Raw genomic sequence first — 26420 nt, forward strand, 5'->3', positions numbered from 1 at the left:
TTTGGTGAAGTTGTCTCTTTCACTTGTGCCTCTGTAAGGACAGCCTCCAGCACCAACTGTGCCTGTTTGTGATTCTGGGTATCATAGCTGTTTTCTTTGCAGCAGTTCACACCTTCTCTCTTTCCTTCCTGTCTCAGAGAAAAGAGGAATGATTGAATGATCTAGCTTTTTAACCTCTGGAGGTTTGTGGTTCAGGCACTGCTGCCATTTCTGTCCATGCCTGTACAGTAGCAGCCATCTCTTGCTTCAAGCTGTGGTGGTTGGCAGCGAGTTTCCAGCATGTGGGAGAGTCCTTAGTGATAGCTTCCTCAGGAGAGAGGTGATCATCGTATCACTTCCTTCTTCCTTGCCGTATTTCTTCTAGTCAAGGGGAAGCTGAGGCTTCTCATTCATCGTTTAGATTATCTTTGGACCATTCTGTTGCTGAAGTGCCATCACCACCATTTTTTAGGGAAGACATTGCCCATCATGCTTTATTGACAACCAGAGAGCTTTTCAGGATTCCTTAAAGTGTATCATTAGATTCCTTCAGTTCCCTAGAAAAGAAGCTGAAGCTGATGACAACATTCAGGACATTCTCTGTCCTAAAGACACGCTCTCAATGACCATGATGGTTTCTGTGGGTGAAGCAGTTCTGTATGTGGTCCGAATTTTGTGGTTTTCTTACACCCTGCATGGTCAACTGGGGGAGCAAAGTTATCTCTGAAGGCACTATTTTTGTGATTACCATTTGTTTTCCTCCTCGTTTGTGGTGATGATTGTGGAAGGAAAAAACCCAAGTAAGCTGCTCTTTGAGACGACGATGGTTTTGGAAAAGGAGCTGCCTACTCAGAGCCACCGAGCTTTGCCTAGAAACGTGTGAAGCTTTGTTAGCTCTCTAAGAGCACAAATTCACTGGTCAGTTGTACATCTTCAGTAATGTTCTGCCTATGTACTTAAGGGGGGGTTTATTCCCTTCTTGACTAGAGATTTGTTTGATGGCCAGAACCTATTTGGAGGCATCCTTGGACACTATGGATGACCCCTAATAGCCTCTCTTATTTTACATACGTTTTAGTGTTTTGAATGCTGAATTGCAAAAGGACATACGGTCTTTGACTGAAGACTGGTTGTCATTTTTTAGGTCCCTTGGCATCTTCTCATTGGCAACCAAGAGCAAGTGACACTAACTCTTTTTTCCTGCAGAGACTGCAGCCTCTTTCTCTGTTCCTTTCCTGGAGCCCTACTAGTTGTGGGGCTGTTACTATTGCACAGGCCTTGTACAAGACGCCAGTTCCTCATCTGAGCTCTTCTCCTGCCCATCGACATTCTTGAAAAAAAATAACATGGGACTCAATCTCCATCAATCGAGGACACCATTTCAGTGTGGAGGAGATCCAAATCCTCTGGTTGATCACCTGTACAGTATTCCTTCCATAGAGGGTGTTTGTGTGAGCTCATTCTAACTTCTGTCCCAAAGTAGTGTCTGCCATGGAATTAACTGTTTTCATCCCCAAACTGAATACTGGAGGCTGAGATTCTTATTTCATCCTCGGCATTGCTAAGGACTTTTCTTTTTACGCTGGTAAACTCCTTTCAGAGTTTGGTTGTCTTGATGATGAAAGACACAAGGTCTCACCCATTTCTGTGCAGATGGACAAACTGTTTTCAAGTTATATCAAGTCTGTTTTGGAGACCACAAACGTGGCGTTTCCATTTGTCACTGGACTACAATCCATCAGAGCTCAAGTTGTACCCGTTGTTGGGAATGCCTAGTGTTTGTCAAGCAGCCATCTGGAGGCTCTCCATGCCTTCCATACCTTCTCCATACAAAAAACCATCCTGTTGTAGAAGCACCACCAGGGCTGTAGCATTTGGCAAAGCAGATCGAAATTGCTGTGTGAGGGATTCAGAGGCCCATCTCTGAGGAGGTCTAAGTCTATGGCAGTTACTGGTTAGTCACGCACAGTGTTGAATGTACGTGAACAGTCTTTCGAAACAAACAGAAAAGGAGGTTACTTAACCTCCTTTGAGATACACTGTCCAAACGTACATTCCCCTTGGCCCCCATCCTTCCAGGTATTCACCTTTGCTGGGATCTTGCAACAGAATGAACAAAAACAACCTCTTGGTTTGCTACCTTCTCTGTGCATCAGGTGTGATGAAAGAAGCACAGGACTGATTAAGAATAAAAACTTGCTTTGAATGTGAATATGTTGTGAATGTAAACCTTGAGTGTACTTCTGGATATCTTTGGTTGCTCCTAAAATGACCTTTCTGTTACCTTAAGGCTGAAAAAGAATCTAAATATAACCAGCATTGTTATCTGGCATGCTGCTTTAGAGCTCACTTAACATATATGGACATCCCACTGTATTTTTCCTTTTAGTGATTAATTCCTGCATTTTTGTTTCTCTGTTACTCTTTAAACGATTGCTTGTCCATGTATCAGTCCTTTGGCTAGCTAGGGAGTCATTTTATATGGACTAGAAAGCACACCAGCAAAGCTCTTCCCCTTTTTGGTACGAGTTTTAAACGCTGCTCTATCTGAATCTCCGTATCTTTTCATTGTAAGGATCTGAATATTTCTCTTTTCTCTCCTACTCTGCTCATTTTTGCAGTGCACGCTGTTGAGAGTAAGTGTTGCTGTATCCTTCCCCTCTGCCCAAAACTGTTTACTACAGAACTAACGTTATTTCTGTTATTTGCTGTGCCCATAAATCTCCTTTGGGAGGAGCTGTTGGTCTAGGCTGGGATTTGAGAAGATTTCCTGAAAGCTAAAAGGAGAGCCATCCCAGGTCATTCTTCTGTAGTAAACAAGGTCACCAGATGGAAAAGGTTGAGAATCTTTGTCTTAAATGATTTTAATATATCAGTGTTGGAGATAATGTGTTGGCGGAATACTAGTTGCTCTGTGCAGATCATGTAATTGAGGGGGACATGGTGACACATTGGAGAGACTTCTGTCTTTTGAAGTCAGATGGGATAATTATCTCATTTAATCTGATTTGTACAACAGGCTAGAGAATTTCTCCTGGGAATTCATGCACCAAGCCTGCTAATCTCAGAGTACTTGGTAGGAGGTTTTCTGAGGGTTTGTAAGCCATTGGATTTTTTTAAAGGTAATCATGGTGATTACAGGTTGAGACGTGATGTTTCGACTCAGTATCATCTGCTAGGGGGCTCAGGCTCTCGGCTTTGCTCGCTCTCTCCCCTAGCTGCAACATTTTCTGTGTTGCTCCCTGCCTCAATCCCCTCTTCATGATGCATCCTTATGCCACTCATCATCTTCCTGCCACTGTGCTCCCGTAAGATATTTTCCTCCAGAAAATTCATCCCCAGTTTGAAAACTGGTGTCCTGGCTCACCTTGGAGCAACATGTCTGGGTAGCTGTGTCTTGGGTTTCTTGCAGTCTTAATGCATTTATTGACAGAGTCCTGAGTAGCAGTAAGTGCTGTTGACCCTGTTTTACAGGTAAAGGACTGAATTTCAGAGTCTAAGGAGGCTTTGTGGTTGTTCAGGTCAGAAATGCAAAACGGGGAGAATTCTTCAGATAGACAGCAGTTCTTAAAACTGTGTTATTAAAACAGTGAAGAAAACTAGGTTGCATAAAAACAGACTTCCTGACAAACTTAAGATGTTTTACAGGTCTCTATTTCACCTAGCTAGGCGCTTGGCTGCAGTTACAGAAAGGAAAGAATGTGTTCATGTTTCTTCAGAAATAACAGTCTCTGGTCCTAGCTGACAGTCTCTTAAGATCTTGTGTTCCGTTTCCTCATTCTGTTTCTTCTCTAAGCAGGCTAAATAGCCTGTTGTTTTATGTTAAGCAAACTATGGCTAGCTAAACCTTTATCTGCAACCTGGAGTATATACATATGTGCTTAGCATAATCCTCAGTGTGCCCAGAGATAAATAAACCTGTGGTCTGGTGGAAGACTGTTTTAGAAACTGAATGTATATTCATGCTGTTTCGCAGAGTTGTAAATCATTTATTGGAGATGAGTTTTATAAAAACTAATTATTTGGCATTTTATCTGTGGAAGGCATAGGAGAGCACTGTGGGGAAATTTTGTTTTGGATAGCCGTAACTGTTAAAACGGGTCACGCACAATGTAAATCTAGTATAACAGGTTAGTTAATGAGTGGTCTTTCTCAAGTGCTGCCCTTGAATTTCTCTGGTACTGCGCTATTACTGTAAGGTTTGTCAGCCTGACTAGGCTCCCACTTCACATCCTAAGGAATGTGGCTACCCAAGCGTTAAAGCTGATAAACACTATAATCCTGCATAGGGTTCTAGGAGCACAGCTACCAGGAGGAGCATCCTTGTTCCTCCCTGTGCATCGCTGCACTGTGCCAGCACAAGTGTTTGTGCAGCTGTGTGATTAACCATACTTTGGAGCCACTCTGGCTAGAAGAATAGCCTCACATAAAGCAATACTTACATTTCAGCCTGTTATGTTCTCTGATGTGGCTCATGACTGAAAGGAGGGTGGGACAGGAATGAGCCATCAACAGGAAGATGGGGGACAAAGACTGTTTTATTCCTTTGGCAGTAGGTCCAGTTTAAATGCAGATCCACCAGAGTCAGGATCTCTGCAGAACTTTGTTATTAACTGAAGGTTAGCCTGCTGGTGTCTGCACAAAAGGCAGCAGGACTTGACACTTCACTGAAAGCTAAGCCACTTAACTCTTGACTGAAGTGCAAATAATACTGCAGCATGAAACAGGGTGTTGCTGGTAACCGTTAAGAAAAACAGCATCGCATAATCCCAAGGCCACGTCTCCCTTCTTTCCTTTCCCTGCCCACCATTTCAATTCTATTTCCAAATTTTTAGTAGGAGTTTCTTTTTTAAAGCCAAATGAGTTCTTTGTTCCAGTTGCCAGCAGAGGTACGCAAACCACTGTGCTAGTGGCAGTGATAGGTCTGCATGCTTGACAGAGAAAGCAACAGGAATATCTGAAGCCAGTGCAGCTCTGAGCTTTTTGTAATGCAGAACCATTGCCTTAATTCCAATGACTGCAGCCTTAGTTTCTGAGCACTGAACATTTTAACTGTGAAATGCAAGGGCCTCTCCCTAGGTCAGAGTGTTAGGAGGAGTATAGTTTAGGCTTAGCATTTCCTTTTCTAACTCCACCTTCTGTTTTGCATGTATATATCTTTGGGTTTAGTAAGGGTTTTATATAAATACCAGTAAAGCTTCTGGTGTTTTATTGAAAGATGTTAATGGAAAAAAAATGAGTTCACAGCACACTCATGTTAAGTAAATGTTTTAAAGGAGAGGCTAGTTTCAGTCAGTTCTTTAGCTTTGAAGCCTGTCTTGTGCTAGGCTGTATGTCAGAAACCCTTCAAGGGAGCAGCATTCCTAATTTTTGTTAATCATGTAGCAGCACTTGGTGATCTGACTCCATCAGCTTCTAAAATAATAGCCCACGATTTTTGAAGTGTGTTTTTCTTTGCTAAGGTGAAAGGTGAGGTCTGGCTTCCTGAGCATGTGAATTTACCTGTTAAAATGCGCCACAGCCTCTGGCTACTTTAAGATGATGGTGTGACTTTGGATAAACCTGGTAAGAGCGATACTGAAGTCGAGTTGTAAGTTATATTTTCAACCTGACACTGATGCTTCTGGCATTGCATAAAGTAATTTAAGTAGTCAACCAAAAGATATCCATTGCCTTCCATTGCCAGACCCCTTCTGGGGGTGTGTGGTGCTGCTGGTGTTGTCATATTGCTGTGTGCAGGAAGGGCAGAGAGAGGGCAGGCCAAATTCCTCAAATCCTAGCACTGGTGACAGTCACATTGGCCTCACCAAGGTTTGCAAATACCCCGCTCAGGCCGTCCCTGCGAAGACTTTTCCTTTCCCTGTGCGTTCTCTGGGCAGCAGTAACAAGGCTCATAGGTAGAGCGCTGAGAGTTGCTAAGATGGTCATGATTTCTCTAGGGCACTTGCATGTGATATTAAGGCACACGCTCTGTTCAGTTGTTAGTTTAGATCTGTTGTGCCTCTGTGTTTTAGAGGAGTTAGAGGAGTTATGTGTAGAGGAGTTATGATACAGCTGGCTTGTATCAAAAATAGCGTGGCCAGCAGGACTAGGGAAGTGATTGTGCCCCTGTACTTGGCACTGGTGAGGCCGCACCTCGAATACTGTGTTCAGTTTTGGGCCCCCCACTACAAGAGAGACATTGAGGTACTGGAGCGTGTGCAGAGAAGGGCAACGAAGCTGGTGAAGGCTCTGGAGCAGAAGTCTTATGAGGAGCGGCTGAGGGAACTGGGACTGTTTAGCCTGGAGAAAAGGAGGCTGAGGGGAGACCTTCTCGCTCTCTACAACTGCCTGAAAGGAGGTTGTAGAGAGGTGGGGGTCGGTCTCTTCTCCCAGGTAACAAGTGATAGGACAAGAGGAAATGGCCTCAAGTTGCGCCAGGGGAGGTTTAGACTGGATATTAGGAAATTTTTCTTCACCGAGAGGGTTATCAAGCATTGGAACAGGCTGCCCAGGGAAGTGGTTGAGTCGCCATCCCTGGAAGTATTTAAAGGACGTTTGGATGAGGTGCTTAGAGACATGGTGTAGTGGTGGTTTTGGCAGTGTTAGGTTTATGGTTGGACTCGATGATCTTAAAGGTCTTTTCCAACCTATATGATTCTGTGATTCTGTGTATCAGGTGGTGACCGAGATAACAGTGACGTTTTCCTTGCTTGCCCCTGGGGTCTTGTTTTTGCCCTAGATTAAGAATACATTCAGGTGAGGACTGAAATACCTAATCTGAATTAACGCCAAATTAAAGTTACTTCGCTCCACTTTAGCAGTGGCTAGTCTATGTCAGGAGGGGGGAGTGGCAGCAGTTTTATCTATTACATGCCCTACTGCAAACAAGAGAGAAACCCAGGTGATTTTCTTGCCATTTTAGATCACGATGAAAATGGGAGGAGCTCCCTCATAAACTAGAATGAGGTAAATAGATATGCTTATTATCACAGTCTGAACTATATTGTCAAACTGTTTTTCTGTTACAGTTCACGATCTGCAGAGCTTCGGACTTGATAATGTAAGTGTTCCCAAGATAGTATTCTAGTTCTCTCAGTCTGTTTTCCTTCTGGATTTCCCTCCCTTTGCCACATTGAGATCCTAGTGTACTAATCCCGGCCAGATTTGGCTTTATGAGTCTGAGCAGAACCTGGGACCTGTTTTCACACAGGGCTCTGAAGTATGTTCTGGGACATCTGCATGTTGCTTGGCAAGTCTGTCCCCCTCTTCCTGAGACTGCCTTGCTCCTTAATCTGTGCTTCCCATTTTTCTAAGGTTGACATTTTCGCAACTGCTTCTGGATCTGCTGGAGTTTACCTTGTGCTTGGAGAAAAGCAGATGATACACATACCTGTGCTGCCGAGGCAGCTGACAGTGTGATGCTCCTATGGCAGGGAGAGGAGTGGGTGGGAGAGCCTGCTCTGTACATGGGAGGGAAGGGCACTGGGATTTGGGGATTTCCAGCAGGAAAAGGATAAATTCCTCATCTTGGAATCTCCCATGAATAAAAAAGAAGAGTGAGTGCTTTGGAGGTTACTGTTAGGACGTGCAGAGTAAGGGAGGACCTGTCTCTGTTCCAGAGCCACACTCAGAAAAATATACAAATAATTAACTTTAGGCCCTTTGCCTTGCCCTTTGGATGCTGTGCAGTTGTTTGAGTTATTAGCATTTCCCTTTCAGATCAATATGACGCACTATATCAAACATCTCTCATTTGGAAGGGATTATCCAGGCATTGTGAACCCTCTGGATGGGACGGATGTCACTGCACAGCAAGGTAAAAGCCAGCTGAGAGAAATCTCTTTTTAAGTGTCTGTACTAATAAGTGTTACAAGAGGACAGGGGCGAAGTTCCCAGTCTTTAACAAGAACCCTGACAGTGTTGCGTAAAACATGGACTCTTCCACCTTTTGCTCTTTCTGGAACAGCTGCCTCCATTTGTCTGGAACAAATCTGTCAACGTGTTTTGATTCTGTGACCTTTCTGAAAGATCTCTCTTTTCAGTTTTCATAGATGCACAACAGCAGATACAGCACGGCATTATTAAACGCCTACGTCAGGTGTAGTTCACGGAGAGCCCTGTCTAGCTACTGTGTGCAGTAGGCGATAACCAGAAGATGCAGGGTAGAGAAAAAAAGGCCTAATTGATAGTTGCTGGAGAGCTGTGGTGTCTGCCTGACCTTGATCTACCCAGCAATAACAGCTGAACAGCTGCAGTGAAGTTGATATATTGCTGATCGTATCTAGATAGCTCCAGTTTGCTGGCTTGAGAAGGGAAGGCAATTCTCTCCTCATGCTACTGCTGCTCAAACTATAATCTTGGCTTATTCACACAAGCCTCCTTGTGTGCACTTTCCGTGAAAGATCCTGACCATACCACTTTATATGCCACTGCAGAGATTAGGGTTTTTTTTAGATCTGCTGAAGTCTGCAAAGTTTGTCTTTGCAGGTACCTGGGGCTCTGTTACATGATAAAACTTGGAGAAAGAAGCCATTTGCTTTGAGGTGGTGGTAGGATTGTTAGTCCTACCTGAGTGCATTCTTTTAAATTTTCCACCGTTGATTTTAATTCTTGTACCCAAGTCAAAGGATGGTGCTTAAAATAACATACAGAAAAATGAAAAGGTGTCATAATGCTCGATACGATCGTGATGCCATAGTTTTTCTGTGGAGTAACAAACTCTCTGAGAGGGGACCCATAGCTGGCTGGTAAAATTCTCTCTGTAGGCTGAAGCTTTCCATCCTGGGCCTTGGAGAACCAGTTGGCAAATTCTTGAGGAATTAGGACTGAAGACGTGCTCCGGACAAGAAGTGGGAGAAGTAGATTGCAGGTCAAATTTGTGTTTATTGCAGACCAGCTGAAGATATTATATATGAGAATTACTTCTGTAGAAATGGATGAATAATCTTCTCCTCTAGGGGATTTCATAGAAAATAGGTTTTCAAAGCAACTCCTGCCTTCCATTATCCTTAAGAGAACTGAAGGAACAGGCTGGTCTGAGGCAGCAGAAGGAGTTCTCCTCCTATTTTTTTCTTCACTGATCCAGATCTTCCTTTTCATCTCCTGATATGATAAAACCCATGCTTCTACAGGAATAAACTGTAGTGTTAATTGAAGTTGATATAGGATACTCATTTAGCGTTGACTGTTTTCTTAGGGCTGTGCTGTTAAATATAAAGGTTTCCATGTGCTAGAATAAGAATTTTCAAGAAGTTGTACTGGTAAAACTATAGCAAGATCACTGGTTTGTAGAAAGCTTTCCATTTAGTCAAGGCCAAAATGCCAGTAGTTTTGCTTTTGGTTGGAACAGGAACGAGATTCATTTTGGCAAAAGAAAAACTCATGTCAGACATTAACTTCACTGTCCTTGAAAACCTCCAGTAGCTGTTGTACAGAAAGATGTTCCCTGACAAGTTGAACAAAACCAGTTTGTGTCTACTTAAGCTGTCAGTTAAGCTTTCCAGCTCTTTGCCGGTTATTAATTGTGTCTCTCTGTCTTTGCTTATAGCTTCGATGATGTTTCAGTATTTTGTCAAAGTGGTCCCAACGGTGTATATGAAAGTAGATGGTGAAGTAAGTACCTTTCTTCCCTATTGCTTTGGCAAGTGAAAGCCTTCAGACTTTCTCATCATACTCTGACGCTGACCATACCTGACCTCTGGTGGAAGCAACACAATCTGTTTGACTTTCTTCATATAACCACCCCAGCAGGAATAACAATTTCTGTGGTGTAATGTTATCTTTAACGTTGCAGCGGTAATGAAGCAGATTTCAGCCTCCTCCGTCCCACCTAGATCAAAGTGTCCATGCTGTTTTCATCGTATTCCCTCATGAATCCCTCCTAGTGCATTCTCAGAAGTCAAAGCAGCAAGGAGATCCTAAAAATGTTCTTTGGAGGATAACCCAAGATCAGCTTGTCTCCAATTTAAAAACTCCTTTAGCCTCCAAAAGAGTGTGGCTTCCAGCCCTGCTTTCAGAATATGTCCTTCTTTTGGGACAGGTAGGATATACAAATTACCAAGGAGATACCAGGATGCAACAAAGATCCTGAGAACAGAGACAAACTTATGCTCTCTTCTGAAGCCAGCCTGAGGGTGCAGAAAGAACTGAGATTTCTTTCATTCATTTGGAAGTGTTTATTTTGGTTGCCATCATTCTGCAGGGGATCCCAAGAGCTACGGAGAACCTCTTTTTAAAAAACAAACCAAACCAAACCTGTCAGTTATCATTATTTGGGCCCCCATTCTTCAGGCAGCAGAATGATGTAAGCTATTATGTTTCTTTTGCAAAGAAAACACCAGCAGAGGCAGGAGCTCTGCTGTTGTGCAGACTTCACCGCCAGTGCTACCTAGTGTACTTATCTAACCCCGTGAGGAAGAGACAGGTGCCACATGCCCCAGTACCTCTGTGAACATTCACGTACAAGATCGATTAGCTCCCTAGCTGTCTCCCAGGGTTTGGTTCTGTATCTTCTACGCTGCATGGGTGGTCCATGCCCAGCTTCACTTTACCACCAAACCAGTTTCCTCTGAGGTGAAACCCAAGGGTGGTTCTGGGGCTCATTCAGTGCGAGGACTGATCTACATATGGCTGAAACCAACACCGGAATTTGACTCCCTTGTCCTATGCAGTTTTATAACGCTGTGCAAACCCCACAACACTGAGGAACCCTTACCACCTCGGGCTCTTCACCCAACTCTTCACCCAACAACATGCCACTCTCGGGCACGTACCACATATCCTTGCAATCAGAACAACATACTATTGCACATCTGCACAACCTTCATGTTGCTTTAGGCACTTTGAAATGTAAATGACTGGCAGATTATTAGTTATGTCAGAGGCTGCATAGGAACCACAAATCTGAGGAACCACATGGTCACAGTAGATACAATGCAGACATTCAAGCAAAGCTATCCTAGAGCAGTGTGGGCAGACCAATCTGTAACAGAACCATTGGAAAGGCAGATGTAATTTGTATTTCTTCATGTATTATTTCCTTTTTTCTCACTCTTGAATATATATGGCTTTCTCACATTGGTGCTGTCTCCTGAAGCATGCTGAAGTGGACTACATTTTGGTAGAGGATGACATGGACTTGGGGTTGATGTCAAGAGGGACAGCTTATGCCATTTCTTGCCTGCAGAGACCAAAACAGTCCAGCATGGGGACTGGTGCATCACTCATCCTTTGGGCTAGCTGGGGCTTTAACTAATAGCCTATTTACCACTAATAGTGGTAAAAATAGACCTGATCCTGATGATGCTCTTTATGACCCTTTGTAACCGCTGTCAGGCCCCCCACAAGTGAGTGGGCAGGGCTACATTGATACAGTTCACTGCACTCATGTTTTAGTAGCCTTTCCCATTCCTCGTTAACAAAACAACGTTTGCTGTGTTTGTTTCCTGCTAGGTAGTAAGGACTAACCAGTTTTCAGTTACACGACATGAGAAGATAGCCAATGGGCTACTAGGAGACCAGGGTCTGCCTGGTGTATTTGTGCTATATGAACTTTCGCCCATGATGGTGAAGCTGACAGAGAAACACAGGTAAGAGACATTTCAATCTATTTCAGTCACCCTCCGTGGATGTTGTCATTTTGCATAGCTTAAAACTCCATCCTTGCTTAGACATGACGGTGCAAATGCCTGAAAGCCATCCAAGCCCCTTTCCAGTCAGTGGAGAGGAGGAGACACTCCCAGATGCCCTTCCTCTCAGTGTGGATATCTGAAAGGAACTGGGGTTGTATTAACATGTGCTTAGGATGTATTAACATGTATGTATTAACATATATAAATGTATTAACATGTGCTTAGGAATTTAGGTTTTGTGTTACAGCAGCCTGATGTACATTCTGTCTGGGTAGGAATGGATAAAATCTTAGGGATTAAAAATCCATCCTTTAGATTTATAAATACAGTACTTGTCTCCTAGGGTTGCCATTGAGGTCATTACAGCGCACTGTTCTAATGCTACTCAGTGCTGCTCTGTAACAGTATCAGTGACAAACTCCATTCTGTAGCCCATAGGGGTTATTTCATTGTTAAATCTGTTAATTTTCAGATATTAATATTTATATTATGCATACTTATGTGCTATGATGAACATTATGATAATTATGAATTAGTTTCTATTAGTTAATTGTTACTTATCTGACATTGGTATCTGAGTTCATGCTGGTTGTTCAAATTGTTTTCCTCATTCTAGGTCCTTTACGCACTTTCTCACTGGAGTTTGTGCCATTGTTGGAGGCATATTTACAGGTATCACACCTTTCAATCTTTTTTCTTTCTAAAGTATAAACATTTGTCATCTTACTCTTTCTAAAGTCTGTCATGAATAAATCCCTGTTTGATGGGGAGAGATGATTTCAGCCTTCAGGAGAGGATATAGCATGTTCTGCAAAGCCATGGGAGTGGCATCAGATTGTAATTAGTACTGCAGACTTTTAAGATGCTGTAGATTATATCAACCTATTATAATATTTCATTTGATGAAATATTTCATTTCATTATGATGTAGACCTATTATAATATTTCATTTTGATGCTCCTTTTGATGAGGATATTTTGTTTTCAAATAATGCAGTCTTTCACATACCATATGAATGCATCTGTACTGTTTTCTTGGCCAGCTTGTGTCTGTAAGTAGATAGTTGCTTTCATGTGGAACCAAAGCCAGTAAAATCTGTGGTTGCCAAAACCAGGTCGCCATGGGCATCTCGGAGGTCTTAAATTTTGTTCCCAGACATAGGAGCTTCAGTGAGTGCTCTGCAAGGACTTTCATCATCCAGCCAATGAAAGACTCGTATACGATCAATGACTGTCCTCTATGGACAATTAACGGCACCCACCTCAATATGATTGAACCCGGTAGCTCCGAGAAGTACCTGGGCTTATGTATTGACCCATGGACTGGAATATCGATACCGGAACTATTGGAGAAAGTGAACGGATGGTTATAACAAATTGGGAAGGCTGCATTAAAGCCATTTCAGAAAGTTGACATCTTGAAAGGATACACTATTCCGTGATTGATCTACTTGGGCAGACCAGGCCAATGTGAAAGCAGCGTACCTCGAAACCCTTGACTTGGCAATTCGAGCAGCCGTCAAGGAATGGTTACATCTTCCAGCAAGTACTTGTCATGCCATCCTGTATTCCAGCACTCGGGGTAGAGGTCTAGGTATTACCAGGCTCTCTGGTTTGATTCCCAGTGTACAAGCTCGAAGACTACACAGAATTGTGCAGTCTTCAGATGAGACAGTAACAGCAGTGGTTCGGCAGGAAGGTATCGAGAAAGAATTTGAAAGATTGTGGATTGCAGCAGGAGGAGATAAGGATAAAATTCCATCCATATGGGACCTGAAAGCAGTTATGGTGGCATCAGAGGGACTAGGTGGTGAGGAACCAGTCTTGGAATGGGAGATGCCCGCTCCAAAAGTCATCTTTCCTGGCGAAGACATAATCGTATCATTTAATGAATTGTTAATAAACAATTTTCTTTCTATCTATCTAAGGTGGGAGCCGGACCCCCCCAGGAGTGCCAATGGTGACAAAAACTGCCGAGGGTGACAAAAGCTTGTGTTTGTTAGGGTATTGATAGTATGTAGGGATGTTATGGGCTCGGAGTCATGATGTGTCATCTATCATGCTAGCAGCATGATCACCTCTGCCCTGCAAGCTGGATCTTGTCTGTCCTACTGAGATGAGGATCTTACTCTTCTGAGCAGCAGCAGCTGTTTCCTGTCTGGGGGAGCTGGAATTCCTTTCCACTGACGGAAGGGTTTGTGTTTTCTTTCTGTGGGATTTGTTTTCTCTTTGAGGCACGTCTGGCTTGATCCATCTGTTTTTTCCTTTTAGTTGCAGGATTCATTGACTCCTTGATCTATCACTCAGCATGTGCCATCCAGAAGAAAATTGAACTTGGGAAGACGACATAAATAAGAAACGATGTCACGCAAAAAAAAATAAAAAAACCTCTAAGGAAACCTAAACAGTTTTTTTGAAACACAAGTGATCTTCTGAATGCATAAGAGAAGAGGTTTGGAATTACCAGATGGCCCTGACTGCTCTTACGTTACTATCCCATCATTCTTTGGCATTAATTTGTGGCTGGAACCGCTTGAACCTTGCTGCTATAAAGATTAGCCGTCTTTTCTGGCTGTGCAGACCCTACTGTAAAAACCCTTTCGTGTCAGTTCACGTTCAATCAGTTCTGCTTTTTTAATTTTTCTTAAAAAATGTTTCTGAGTGTCCTGATGCTATCTGCCAGACCTCTGTGAAAAATGTGCTGAATCCCATGTGCTTTCCTTCCAGCTGTCCTGGGCAACATGGTGAGACCTAGCACTTGGGATGTGTTTACTGTACCATGGGGCAGTTGCTCCAGATTGCTCTTACAAAAGATGCAAGTTGATGTTTCAGCAAAAAAGGTGCTTGGAGTTTTAATTTATTTTTAAATTGGCTTGTATTTTTCACTTTCCCTCTGTTTATATTTTGAAGTAAAGTCCGTCCTCTGTATGGTTTGGTAAAGCATTTGGAAGAATTAATAAAATTGTTTGAACTAATCCTGGTACTGAATTGGAAATTATGATTAAAAAATACATCTCCATTGTGGCAAAGTATGTATATATCATGATAATGATGATGGGGGTGTTTTTTTCTTTTTAATGATCTACACAAGTGAGTAAAGTGCATGGTATGCGAAATTATATTGGCAGAAATTTGCAAATAATTAGGAAAAATAAAATACTGTGGATTCCTGCCTCATTTTGAGGCAAGACAGACTCATTACTCTTAAATCTCAGCTCTGGATTTGCTTCGGTATTGACTCTAAACTTGGTCCAAGCAATTGGTCCAACAGTGCACAGTGACAGTAATAGGCACAGGATCAGATAATGCAGAGAGAAAGCTATTTTTATCATTAATTTGAAAGTAGTTTTTGTTTGTGTTTTTTGGGGTTTGTTTTAATTAGTTGAACTTACCTACAATCCAGGGAGTATAAAAACCTGTGTTTTTTCAATGGGGGAGAGAAGCAATTTGAGGTGTGGGCAAGGAGACTGATTAATCTTCAAGCTAGAATACTGAAAAAAAAAGGGATTATAAAAAAAAAATACATTTGCAACAAGGATATTTAATAAATCCATTGGGTCAGGATCATGGTACTACTACAATGTGAGGAAGGGGACATAGTATCTGCATGTTTTATCAGGAACAAAAAGCGACCTGAACAACTTCAATTGCTCAGGAGAGCACACTGCTTTGTAAATAAATTTGAAAGAATAATCAGAAGGGAGAAGATGAATGGAAATAATGTAGCAGGGGTTTAACCCACAGTTAAACAATTAACAGCTAATCACTTGTCTTTCATAAGAAAGCCAATTGTAAACCTCAGAAAAGCATTGGAGAGCATTGCACAGAGCACTGCTTAGCACCTAGAGAAAACAGAGGGAAGGTGAAGGCGCGGGTAAGTGCAAGACTTGTACTCAGTGTGGGAAACTGGATATAATGGAGAAGAGAAACAGAAGACACATACAGAAATGGACAGTCTACCTGGAGAGGCAGAAAAATCAATGAAGCTAATAGTTAAGTAATACAGGCTTCTGCTATAAAATGGGAGCTTATAAGGAGGAGAGATCTGGTGATTTTAATAGACTGAAAGACCAAGTGACTAATAGTCATGGAAAGCTGAGTCTGATTCAAGGATGTTCATGTTTGTGATTGAAAGTAGGGAAAGGCATCCTGCTAACCCTGCTCTGGAGGAGAAAACCTCCTCAGTCTCCTGGGTCTGTAATCTTGTTCTGGAAGGTGGGGCTGAGATCGATTGTGCTGTCTTTTCAAATCAGTAAGGGCTTAAAAAGTAAAGCAAATGTTAATAATAGATTCACATCTGTTTTCAAAGTTCATTCAATGTAAGATCATTTCAACTGTACTTGATTCTTTTATCTTCTGACTTGGCATGCTTGATTTTTTTCCTTTCTTACTCTTCTTTGATACAATTTTTAAAATATTTCCTTAGTTACAAAAAGACAGGAAGGAAAGATGCCCCTCTCCCCAAAGAACAACTACAAACCTCCCCCAGAAGCCATCAGTGGGTGGAAATGTCAGCTCCATCCTGCGGACAGCCATGTTTGAGCAGCTGCTGTCAGCACCACCGCTGTCACCCAACAGCTTCACGGCCACCACACAGACATGCACAGCAGCTCACAGGCTCCACGCCCACCTCCAGCCCCCCCATCTCCCCTTCCTCTCTCCCAGCCAGTGTGGGCAGAGCTATGCCCACCCTGTGTCCAGCCAAATGCAACATCCCTGGTGCCATGGGAGAGTGTCACCTCCTGGCACCCACAGTGCCCAGGTGGTGGGACCAGCACAAGCAGGACCGAGAGCCTGGGGATTGCAGGGCCTGTGAGCCTGGGCACATGGTAGTGCTAGGGCAGGGAGAAGCAAGCTAAAGAGCTGAGGCAGCTGCTGGCAGTGCAGGGAGCTGCCAGTTCCTGCACTAATGGCCTGGCTTCGGTTTCTTGGAAATGTATCATTTGTAGAATAAAATCCTGCCTTCGGCTGCCAGTCTCTCGATGAGGCTGAATTCAACATCAGCATCGTGGACCCTCGTCCTGCGAAAGGCTCCGGACCAGCGGTTTTTCTCCCAGTAGTGGTGCCAGTTCCCTTCACTGTCTGCTCCGAAGCCAAACACAGAGACCTGCACACACGCCAGCAAGAGCCATCACTGCGTGGGCGCTCAGTCAGCCTGAGAGCATGCAGACAAGCGGTGCAGTGGTGGTATGGTGGCAGCGCCCAGTCTCGCTGGCCATGCTCACCTGCTGGCAGGCATGCAAGGCAAAGAGCAGGGCCGTGAAGCCAGTGGAGGGGTACCGCCCATGCCGCTGCATCCAGTTGTCATGGATGTACTTGAGGAAAGCTGGACTCAGGATCAGCACCTGAGTGGGGAGCAGAGGAGCCATCAGCTGCTCACTGTGCTGCGAACGGGACAGCCAGCCCCCGCCACCAGTGCAGTCAGTGGCCCTCCCACTCTCCGGCTCTGCCCGCATCTCACTGAAAAACAAGCTCAGTTTCTGCCCAGAGGCGCCCTGCCTGCCCAGGAGGAGCTGGAGCCCACTGAGCCCTTACCTTGTTTCTGTCAGCTTTGATGAACTGTTTCACTCTCACATATGTGCTGCAAAAGCCAGAGGACAGCAGTGAGCATGGGGCACTCCTGCTGCCGGGGCCTCTCCTTTGGAGGCAGCCGGTTTGCAGAGGGTCGCTGTGTCCACCAGCACACAGCCCCATGGCACCCCCGGCCCCTTGGGCTGGCCCAGCAGCATCCCCGGGCCTGGCTCATCAAGCATATGGCCCCACAGTGGGGACAGCCACCATCCCACCTGTGGGGGTTATGGGACTGCAGGATGCCCAAGCCCTGCAGGGACAGGTCAGTGCTCACTTCCCCAAACTGTGGTGCAGAGGGATGCCAGGCCCCTCACCTGGGGGCCCTTCATCCCACCAGGACCATGGTGCTAGGGCCTCAGTGAGGCACCAGGGTCCCCAGGACTACCCTGCACCATCCCCAGGGTCTCCAGCGCAAGAGATGCCATCCCCCAAAGCCAACGCACTGCGTGAGCTCTCCAGTGGAGAAGGCGCTGGCCACCCACTGCAGGTCCAGTGGCTTGAAGGGGACAAGGACGAGGTGGACACCAGGCCCGAGGTTCACTGCGCTCTCTGGGTACATGAAGTGATGGGTTGTTCTCTTGCCAACATCCCGCTCAAAGCCAGCGATCTTTGCTCTGTTCATCCTAGGGGACAGCGCAAAGGCATGTCCCAAAATGAAGGTGCACGCTATGCTGGTCCCACCAGGCAGGGACACCAGGTCGCCCTGGCCAGCAGCAAAGAGGGGACATGGGTGACACAGAGCTGGTGTGTGTCCCAGGATGGGGGGGCTCCAGGGAGCAGGGCCAGCAGCCCCCACCATCACAGGCCTTGTGTTGGTGGATTTCACAAGCTGGCCAGGGTCCCAGGGAGACAGGGATGGGCCAAGCCCCTTCAGGTCACCCACCTCAGCACCCAGTCGTGAGCATCGATCTGCAGCCCATGGCCGGACCCCTTCAGCCGCCCCGAGTTCCCCACCACCGCACAAGTCCTGCAGTGAGATGGGTCCCACACACCGCTGGTCGGGGCTGGGAGGACAGTGAAGAGCTGCTGAATTATGGCCTGGAGCTGGACGCCACTTGGGTTACCCTGCAGAGTCTGGGGGAGCAAGGGCAGCAACAGGCAGCATCAGCCCCCTTGCCAGTACCACCAAAGGGGGACAGGGCCCCACTCCTCCCAGCGGAGCCCGGGGAAAGGCACAGAAAAACCCAATGGGATATTAGGAAAAGTGTGCAAGACAGCCTGGGGGGCAGGGAGTGGTGGTGAGATGGGGTCCCTGCACCCCCTTCATCCCCATTCACATCTGTCCAACTTGACCTTGGCCCTGCCCCACCACAAACGGATTCAGAGAGCCCAGGAAGAGCCCCGAGCTCCTGCCCGTGCCCCCCACTCACCAGCCACCACTGAACCACATCAAAGGAGAGCTCGTGGGCTGTGCCTGTCAGCAGAGGCCCCATGGCCATGTTGTAGCGGGTGTTGAACCATGCAGAGCTGTTGGTGCCAGTGGTGCAGCGGGCAGCGGGGGCGTCGAGGAGGGAGGGAGCCCAAGGGAAGGGGCTGAGGCCATCTGTAGGGGCTCTGAAACATTGCCACAGGACCAGCAGCAGGCACAGGGCCAGCACCACCTGTGTGCGCCTCTGGCGCAGCATCCCTCATGCAACCTGCAGCAAGATGTCACAAGGGACCCATGGCAGTGGCACCACAGGACCCCTTCCCACCCACCCTCCCTGCCCAGCCTCCTGGAACACCCCTTGGCTGCTCACCAACCCTGCAGGGACCTGAAACAGCCTGGTACGCATTTCCTTTTGAAACCATTCAATGTATTGCTGTGCTCTGCTTCTGGCACTGCTGCAGTTAGGTCCGGGCAGGGCCGGCTGGCAGCACGTGCTGTACAAGGGCCTGCAACACTTTTAGGATCTGCAAATTGACCCGCGAACAAGCAGCAAAGCGTCCTTGCCCCAGCCACGAGCCAAACTCCAGCTCCTCTCTGGAGTAGCAGCTGCCTACCCGCGAAGCCCTGCGACCTCCTCCCCATGCATGCCGGCACTGCGGAGCAGCTGCTGGGCAGAGGAGCCCTCAGCCCCTCTGCCGCCACCAAGCCCACTCAGGCACCGTGCAGCCAGTGAGGTGCTCACTCCCTAGGGGCCCTGGGCTTTTGCAGCTTCAAGTCATCACTGCCAGGAGAAAGAAGCAGGAGGTACTAACTGCCGTCTGTGTGCATGAACTTTTCTTCAATACCCATATTTAAGTGACATTTCTGTTTTACATCTAAAAGCACTCCTGTAAATCTAAAGTCAGAGAGAAAAGGGTTTTCTCATCCTCAGGGAGTTCATGAAGTGCTCAGCCTCTCAGGACCTGGCTCCCGTGGGCCAAGGCGAGAGTGAGGAGCAGGGATGCAGGGACAGCCTCCATCCCAGGGTCAGAAGCAACTGCAGCAGGTTTGGGAGGGGTCCCCTCTGTACTGGAAAAGCTGAAGAAGAGAAAACCCCTCCTGTCCTCACAGGAGCACCCTGTGCTTCCCCCAGTCCCCCAGGTGCTGACATGGGGCGACAGGTCAGCACTGGCTTTGTTTCTCAACATTCACCATTTTCTGTGGCTCCTGCAGCACAGACGTACCTGCTCACTGTGGTATCCAACCAGCTGCACTCAAATCTGACCCATAGGATGCACACCTGACAGCAAAACTGCTGCTCCTGGGGGTCCAAGCAATGAGCAGAGACAAGAGATGGGGGGGGCAGGTGTTGGACGATCCCAGGTGGCTGCAGTGGCTCGTGCTCCCCTACAAGCCTGCCCTTTCAAAAAGCAACTGAACTGTCACCTCTTCTTGAATGGAAGCACAAACAAGCCACCACCAGCACACCGGAAGTGCAGATGTGGGTGCTCCCGAGCAGGAAGTGGCCATGAAATGCCGGCTTTTCACCCCGCAGGCTCAGGGGGGCCCTGCAGGCTCAGGGGGACCCCAGTGCTCTCCCCGCTAGCAGCCATGGATCCCCGTGACTTAGTCTTTTGCCCTCCTGCAGCAGCCATGAGCATTTGCTGTGATGGAGGCAAAGAGCATCCATCTGATGTGCTGGTCAGGCCAGGAGCCAGCAGTCCTCCGGGCTGGTTCAGGCGCTGGTGGAGCCTCAGTGGGTATTAAGCTGCAGCCCATGGAGGGGGATGAGCTGGCTGGTGGCTGCACGGCTGGCACCAGCAGCTCCATTAAGCCCAGAGCCAGGGGACTCAGGCAGCGCAGTGAATATTTCATGAAGCTTTTTGCAGTTGCCCATTGCTGGGGAGGGCAGGGCTCTGGCCAGGCAGGGTTGAGTGGCCACATCTCCCTGTCTGTGCCTATGTGCAGCCCCTGCTCCGGGGACAGGACCTCTCCACCCGCACCCACACCCCCACGGTGGCTGAAACGACCACCCTGGCCCCACACTCAGACATGCCCAGCCCAGCACCATCGGCCACAAGCCACTGCACAGCAGCCATGAGGCTGCTGCATTGGGCTCCGCCCAGTGGCCACAGACCTGTCCCCATCCTCACTCAGCCCCAAGGAACACCACCAGGAGCTCTCCAGCCCCACAGCCAGGAAAGAGGCCCTCATGGTGTCGTGACTGCCTGGTCCCCAGCCAGCTATCCCCAGGGCTCCTCACCTCCTCAGAGGAAGCACCACTGAGCAGGGCCAGGCGAAGGTGACGCTCCCAGGCTTGGTGGCCTCACCAGTGCTCGTTGCAAGCTGCAACAACCACCACAGGAAGAGGAAGTGTTGCATCATGACATAGGGGAGAACAGAGCCTCACAGTGAGTGGCACAGTGAGGTCAGGGCTGCCATCCCTCCTCCGGTGGAGCCTACCACGGCCCAGCCACGCAGCCCAGCACCACAGCGGCCACCAGTCCTGCTGGAGCCGGATGCCCTGGCCATGTTCCCAGGGCCAAATCAGGAAATTTATCATTAAAATGTTCCTCTGAGGGTGGGAGAAGCTGCCTGGAGTGGAACTGCCCTCCTGCCCCTACGGGTTCTGCTGCAACAGCTCTACTTCTGCTGACGCTGACACTAGCAACACGGAGGTCTCAACAGCCTCGTGCATCCAGCACCTCACCAGCTGGTTTCTTTCGCTCATCTGGATGCAATTTTGGCTCGGAGAGCAGAGGAAGGCTGTGAAATGTGCCTCGGCAACTGGAAAAACATAGCCAGTGGAGAAAAGCTGAATTGAGTAATTTTATCCAAGGGGAGGTCAGCCCCCTTTGCTCTGATGCCTGCGAGGAGGTTTGGTGCCTGAGGAAGAGCAGCAAAGAGGAAGGATCTAGAAACTGAAACTAGAACAGCTCTGCGAAATACAGAGCACCGAAGAGCCAGTATTTATTGGCAGCGGGCTCAAAGGGCCCCTCCACCATTGCTGGGGGGCCAAGCACCGAAGGAGCAATGCCCTGAGCTGCCACAGAGCACATTTTCTGGAGCACAAACAGTGAAACCTGGGTGGGAGGAATTAGGGATTGCAAAGGTTCATGGTGGTGCTGGCTCCATAGCACTCATTTGCATTTCCAAGCTCCCAGCGTGCTCAGCCCTCAGCAGAAGCCCCTTTCCCAGGGGTATGCATGCCAGCACAGCTCCACTTGCAGCTCCAGAGCCTCACAGGGCACAGACCTGGTCCAATTTACCGTCATTTCCATTAGCACTAGCAGAGCAGGGAGCACCACAGGACAGGCAGCGTGGTCAGGGCAAGGCAGGAGCCAAGCATTTGGCAACATACTGCTCCAGGGCTGTATCCTGCATGGCGATGTGGCTGGGGCAGCACATCTGTGGAGCATGTAGGTTGCTGTATTCTCTCATTTTGACCAGCCAAGGGATCATCTGGGACAGCCTGGCACTACTGGCAGCCCATGGGGGGAGTGGCTTGGGGGACAGGGATGCTGGGGCAGCAGGGGTGAGGAAGGCAGCACCAGGTGAACTGGTGCTCCCACCGTGCTTCTGTGGCCTCCGGTGCAGATGGGAGCTTGGGGAATTGCATTTTAAACAGCTGATCAGATCTTCCTTGTTGAATTGAAGCAGCTCCTACTCATTGAGCACATGAACGAACGAAGCAGGGAAGACACCTTGCCTGTGAGGCTGTCCTTCAATCCACCCTTTCTGTGGGGAGAAAGGAAGGAAAAGAAGAGGTGAGCATGACACAGGGGTGTTCAGGGGGATGAGGAACTGGCCATATAACAGCTGCCTTTGGTTGCCAAGGAAAAGATGGAAGATGGAGAGACAGATGCAGAGCAGATGACGACGGGTGTGACAGTCATGGGACAGAGGCAAGAGATGGATGGAGGGGGGATCATGTGCATTCCAGCACCGGTCAGCATACGCAGGTTCACTCACCCACCAGTTGCTGTCCTCCTTTTCAGACACCACAATGATCTCGCCTGTGCGGAAAGTCAACTCATCTTCCCGGTCAGCATTGCAGTCATAGAGAGCGCGGACCCTGCGGAGCAGCAGTCTGTTCTGCAAGCAGGAGAGAGCATCATCAGGCCTCCTCGGCTTCATCACACACAAACTAAAACAGCTTTACTGCCTTGATCCCAAAGCTCCTGGCAAAGATGTGAGCAGCAAAGATGAGAGACTGGGAGGTTTCCTGTGCAGAGGGAGGGCAGAGGTGGCAGGTCATCTGCTGGGAGTTTGGGTGGGACAGGGATCCAGAAGACACCTCCTTCTCCTGGAGTATCCTTCCAGAGGCACCTGCTCCTCTGCCCCAGGACTGCAGCATGTGCAGTTGCTCTGTCTGGGGTCCCAGTTCTCTCAGGACAGCTCTGTGCAAGGAGTCAGCAGTGCTGCTCAGCACAACCCCAAGATCAAGCAACCCAAGTGAGGTCCCCCTAACGAAAGGGCTCTGCCTCTGCACAGTGTCTTCGGGAAGAAGGATGTCCCCTGGAGCACAGAGAGGTAGGGCCAGGGTGGACACTGCAGCCTTGTCAGTGTCCAAAACTGCACCCTGAACTGTCAACAACCCAAAATCATAAACAAGGCTTCCCTCAAAAGGCAGTGGAGCCTTATGGGGGTTTTGGTAGCCTTCCCAGCACCAGCAGGGAGATGTCAATGCCAGGGATTCACAGCAGAAGTTCTGGAAGAAGTTCCTGGGGCCGACTCCAGCTCAGTTCAAAACCAAAAGTGATAAATACGGGCAGGTGTAGGAGCTGAGCTGAGCTGATACGGGCCACTGGCCACCTACCAAACTGCTCCTCCGAGGAAGAAGAGGTGGGACATCCCAGGCACGGCCAGAACATGGATCTGGCTCCTGGAGGGATCGGTGTGGGCCAGGCTGTCCCACTTTGCTGGGGCCAGGTGTGCAGAGGGCGTCCGTGGCTTTCAGGGCACCTATGACACAATCAGGCTGGTCATCTCCTCCCACCTTTCATAATGAGTGGACAACAGCAACCACCACTGTCAGGCAACACAGTGCAGCGTGGTCCTCCTCCACAGTACAGCATGGGCAACAAGCACCCCATCAGTCTGGGAGCTGGAAAGGGGAGGGACTGGGAACAGGGTGGAGAGGGATAGCAGGGGAAGGGGACATGGCCAGGAAGCAGAAGGACATAGAGTGGAGGCTGGGGTGAGAAGCATGTTACCAGGAGGCGGGAGATGGGCTGTGCAGCTCCAAGGTGCCTGAAGAGCACCAGGGGAAGGATGCAGCTGCCATGGGTTGTGCGCTTGGCACCCTCCATCCTCCTGAGCTCTGCTGGGATGAGGCTGTTTCCTAGAGGCACCTGGAGGCTCCAGCTGGCCAGACCTCCATCCCAGAGCACCCAGTGCTGCTCCTGGTAGCGCTCACCCCTTTGTCAAAGAGTTGTGTTGTGCAAGCCACTGCCTCAGCCCCCAGCCTGCCACCCTGCCTGGGTGTGGAGAGGGGGGCATCTTTCTGCCACCCATGGAAACAAATCCACTGCCTGAAAGGTGAGGACAGGGTCATTCCCTTCCCCAAATTCAGCATCTCCAACAGCCCAGCAAACCCCAGAATAACCCTGCCCTGGAGGCACTGGTGTCTAACAGCCAGGGTGCAGGGACCCCACCTCGTGCTCAGCTGCGGGCATGCCGTCCAGCACCGCAGCTCCCACAGTTCTCCCAGCCCTGTGCCCAAGCAAGAGGCCTCACAGGCCTGATCCATGAATGAGGCTTAGCCAGACAAAGCCACAGCCAACCTGACCTAGTGCAGGTGCTGGGCTGCAAACCTCCAGCAGGTCCTTCCCACCAGAGTGGTGTGGGTCCTTGCCCCTCCTGAGCCTGTCCTTTCATTACCTGAAGCCAGGCTGATCGGGCTGGGCTGCCCAGGGCTGAGTGGTACCCAAGGTGCCGGTTCTGAGGATGTGCGCTTGTGCTTGATGCTCAGAGGCAGGGGTGGGCTCTTCCTGCTTCTTGTGTCCTCAGCAAAGACGGATGAGCTGGTAAGAAAGGGTGGATATGCCCCCTGGGGAGCTAAACACAGAGCAAGAAAAGAGCAGGGGTCAGCAGCAAGCTGGCACGGAGTAGGGCTCCTGGGACGAAGCTCCAGGGGAGAGTGGGCACAAATAAGTGGGCAGGGAATTTTCTTTTCTCTGCTTGTAGGTCTGACTTGAGAAATGCATCAGGTTGGAAGCAGAGCTGGGACCGGCAGAGGAGAAGTCAGGCAGGACTTGGTGAGTCTCCCAGAAAGCAGGGCAGCTCTTGGAGGTGGGACATGCTGTGGGAAGGCTGGGCAAGGACAGTGGGTAGGAAGTTCTGCTAAGGAGCAGAACTGCGATACTGCTGTTGGCAGCTTTGTCTTCCCAGCCTTGTCTCTAAAGATGTGCTCCTCTGCCTCTCCCAACAGCAGCAGCATTTGGGAGGGGACAGCGCATCCTAACAGCACCAGCATAGGGGCTGCAAGGGTGAGCATACACTGCACACTGCTCTTCAAAGCAGGGATCAGTGCTAGGACAGACCAGCCAGCACAAGCCAGCCTTGGTCCCTCAAGGAGCAGAGGACAGAAGGGTGCCCTAGGGCACCAGACAACTCCTCACACCCCGTCCAGGGCCCAGCTCCCTCCCAGACCACCCTCTGCTGATGGAGCCAGGCTGCAGCAGCAGCAGCTCACCCTGCTAGCCCCTGCAGGACCCCGCCACAGGCTCTCACCTGGCTTTGCCTGCTGGGGTGGGAATGGAGGCGCACAGGAGGGGGCTGGCGGCATGTCCAGGCTGTGGAGGTGGGCGGCTGGCGGGGGGCAGGTGTCTGGCCACCCCCCCCAGGGCACTGCCCCTGCTGCCTCCAGCTTGGGGGCAGCGGCAGGGGGGTGGTAGCAGCTCTGGGGACGGGAAGACCCCCTCTTCACAGGACCTAGCTGGAAAGGGATATTTGCAGGTTAGACGGAGTGGGTATGACTGGGCAGGTACAGGAGCATCCGCTCCAGCGCAGTGGGAGTGGGGGCAGCAGCGGCATGTGTGGCCCCAAGCCAGAGCCTGTCAGGACCTCACCTTCTCATCCAGGTCTTCGTCACTCTCATACATGTCATCTTGGCCCAGCCACCACTCATATTCCACGTGGACATTGGGGTTGAACTGATTGCTCTGGGCCTGCAGCAGCTGGGGCACAGAGGAGCTCCCTGAGGACCCACCAGCCCTGTCCTTCCCCACCAGCCCCACAGGCAGCTGCTGGCCCCGTCTCTGGCCACCTGCCCATCAGGGCAACATCTGCAAGCTGCAAGCAGTGCTTCCCAGCAGCAAGGGAGTTTTGCGAAGGTCTCCAAACACACAAATCGGGATGTGGTAGAAGCAAGACTTGGACTCACTGAGGAGAGGCACTCACCCCACACAGCCTCAGTACAGCTCCAGGTCCCCCTGCCCAGGCACGGTGTGACCCCTGCCTGGCCTGCCCCAAACCACTCTGCCCTGAGGGACACCATGCCAGTAGGGCCAGCATCCGCTGGGGGATGCTGAGGGGTCCACCTCCACACCCTCCTCTGCATCCCACACTGGCACTGGAGATGCTGAGGGGCGTGGGTGGTCCTGCAGGACAATGTCCACATGGGTGGGGGTCCCCCACTGCTCTCTGCCACTGGAATGTGTCCCAAAACCAGAGGGGTGATGAGACATGGTGTCTTACCAGCTCTTCACATAGGGGATGTCTCATCCTCCTGGCAACGTCCAGGGCTGTCTCTCCCGCTTTGTTAGCTGTGGGGGGAAATGTCAACATTGAACACTGCGAGCACACCCTGTGTTCAGCAAATTGAAGAGCAGTGCTGCCTTCGGGGCATCTGGGGGCAAATAAGCCTAAAAGAAGGGACGACCTAAACTCAGACCAAAACAAAGGCTC

General features: G+C 49.0%; 3 protein-coding genes across 7 annotated transcripts in view; 1 reads left to right on the plus strand and 2 right to left on the minus strand.

Moving 5' to 3' along the window:
* The window catches only part of LOC142416885 (endoplasmic reticulum-Golgi intermediate compartment protein 3), a 29975-nt gene extending 15127 nt beyond the window's left edge, over window positions 1-14848 (plus strand). For 2 of the 5 annotated variants that reach the window (XM_075516982.1, XM_075516985.1), the window contains exons 8-13: window positions 6990-7021; window positions 7681-7777; window positions 9509-9573; window positions 11413-11549; window positions 12208-12263; window positions 13862-14801. In XM_075516982.1, coding sequence (XP_075373097.1) covers window positions 6990-7021; window positions 7681-7777; window positions 9509-9573; window positions 11413-11549; window positions 12208-12263; window positions 13862-13941 — 467 coding nt within the window. In that variant the 3' untranslated portion in view covers window positions 13942-14801. The other 3 variants (XM_075516984.1, XM_075516983.1, XM_075516986.1) reach the window with 3 other exon arrangements.
* A 305-nt stretch (window positions 14849-15153) lies between these two features.
* LOC142416886 (CMP-N-acetylneuraminate-beta-galactosamide-alpha-2,3-sialyltransferase 2-like) lies at window positions 15154-20031 on the minus strand. The gene is made up of 7 exons (XM_075516987.1): window positions 19754-20031; window positions 18532-18798; window positions 18045-18235; window positions 17605-17784; window positions 17126-17171; window positions 16816-16935; window positions 15154-16697 (listed from the first exon to the last, which is right to left on the minus strand). The coding sequence occupies exons 2-7, from the start codon at window positions 18784-18786 to the stop codon at window positions 16530-16532; spliced, it is 960 nt and encodes a 319-aa protein (XP_075373102.1). The 5' UTR covers window positions 18787-18798; window positions 19754-20031; the 3' UTR covers window positions 15154-16529.
* A 2141-nt stretch (window positions 20032-22172) lies between these two features.
* The window catches only part of LOC142416836 (arf-GAP with SH3 domain, ANK repeat and PH domain-containing protein 1-like), a 28291-nt gene continuing 24043 nt past the window's right edge, over window positions 22173-26420 (minus strand). The window contains exons 20-26 of the mRNA XM_075516909.1: window positions 26211-26278; window positions 25583-25690; window positions 25245-25449; window positions 24393-24569; window positions 23329-23474; window positions 22482-22604; window positions 22173-22247 (exon numbers count right to left, since the gene is read on the minus strand). Of these exons, the coding sequence (XP_075373024.1) occupies window positions 22173-22247; window positions 22482-22604; window positions 23329-23474; window positions 24393-24569; window positions 25245-25449; window positions 25583-25690; window positions 26211-26278 (902 nt within the window). The remainder of the gene's footprint in view (window positions 22248-22481; window positions 22605-23328; window positions 23475-24392; window positions 24570-25244; window positions 25450-25582; window positions 25691-26210; window positions 26279-26420) is intronic.

Source organism: Mycteria americana, chromosome 14 (genome assembly GCF_035582795.1).
Source record: "Mycteria americana isolate JAX WOST 10 ecotype Jacksonville Zoo and Gardens chromosome 14, USCA_MyAme_1.0, whole genome shotgun sequence".
Taxonomy (NCBI): domain Eukaryota; kingdom Metazoa; phylum Chordata; class Aves; order Ciconiiformes; family Ciconiidae; genus Mycteria; species Mycteria americana.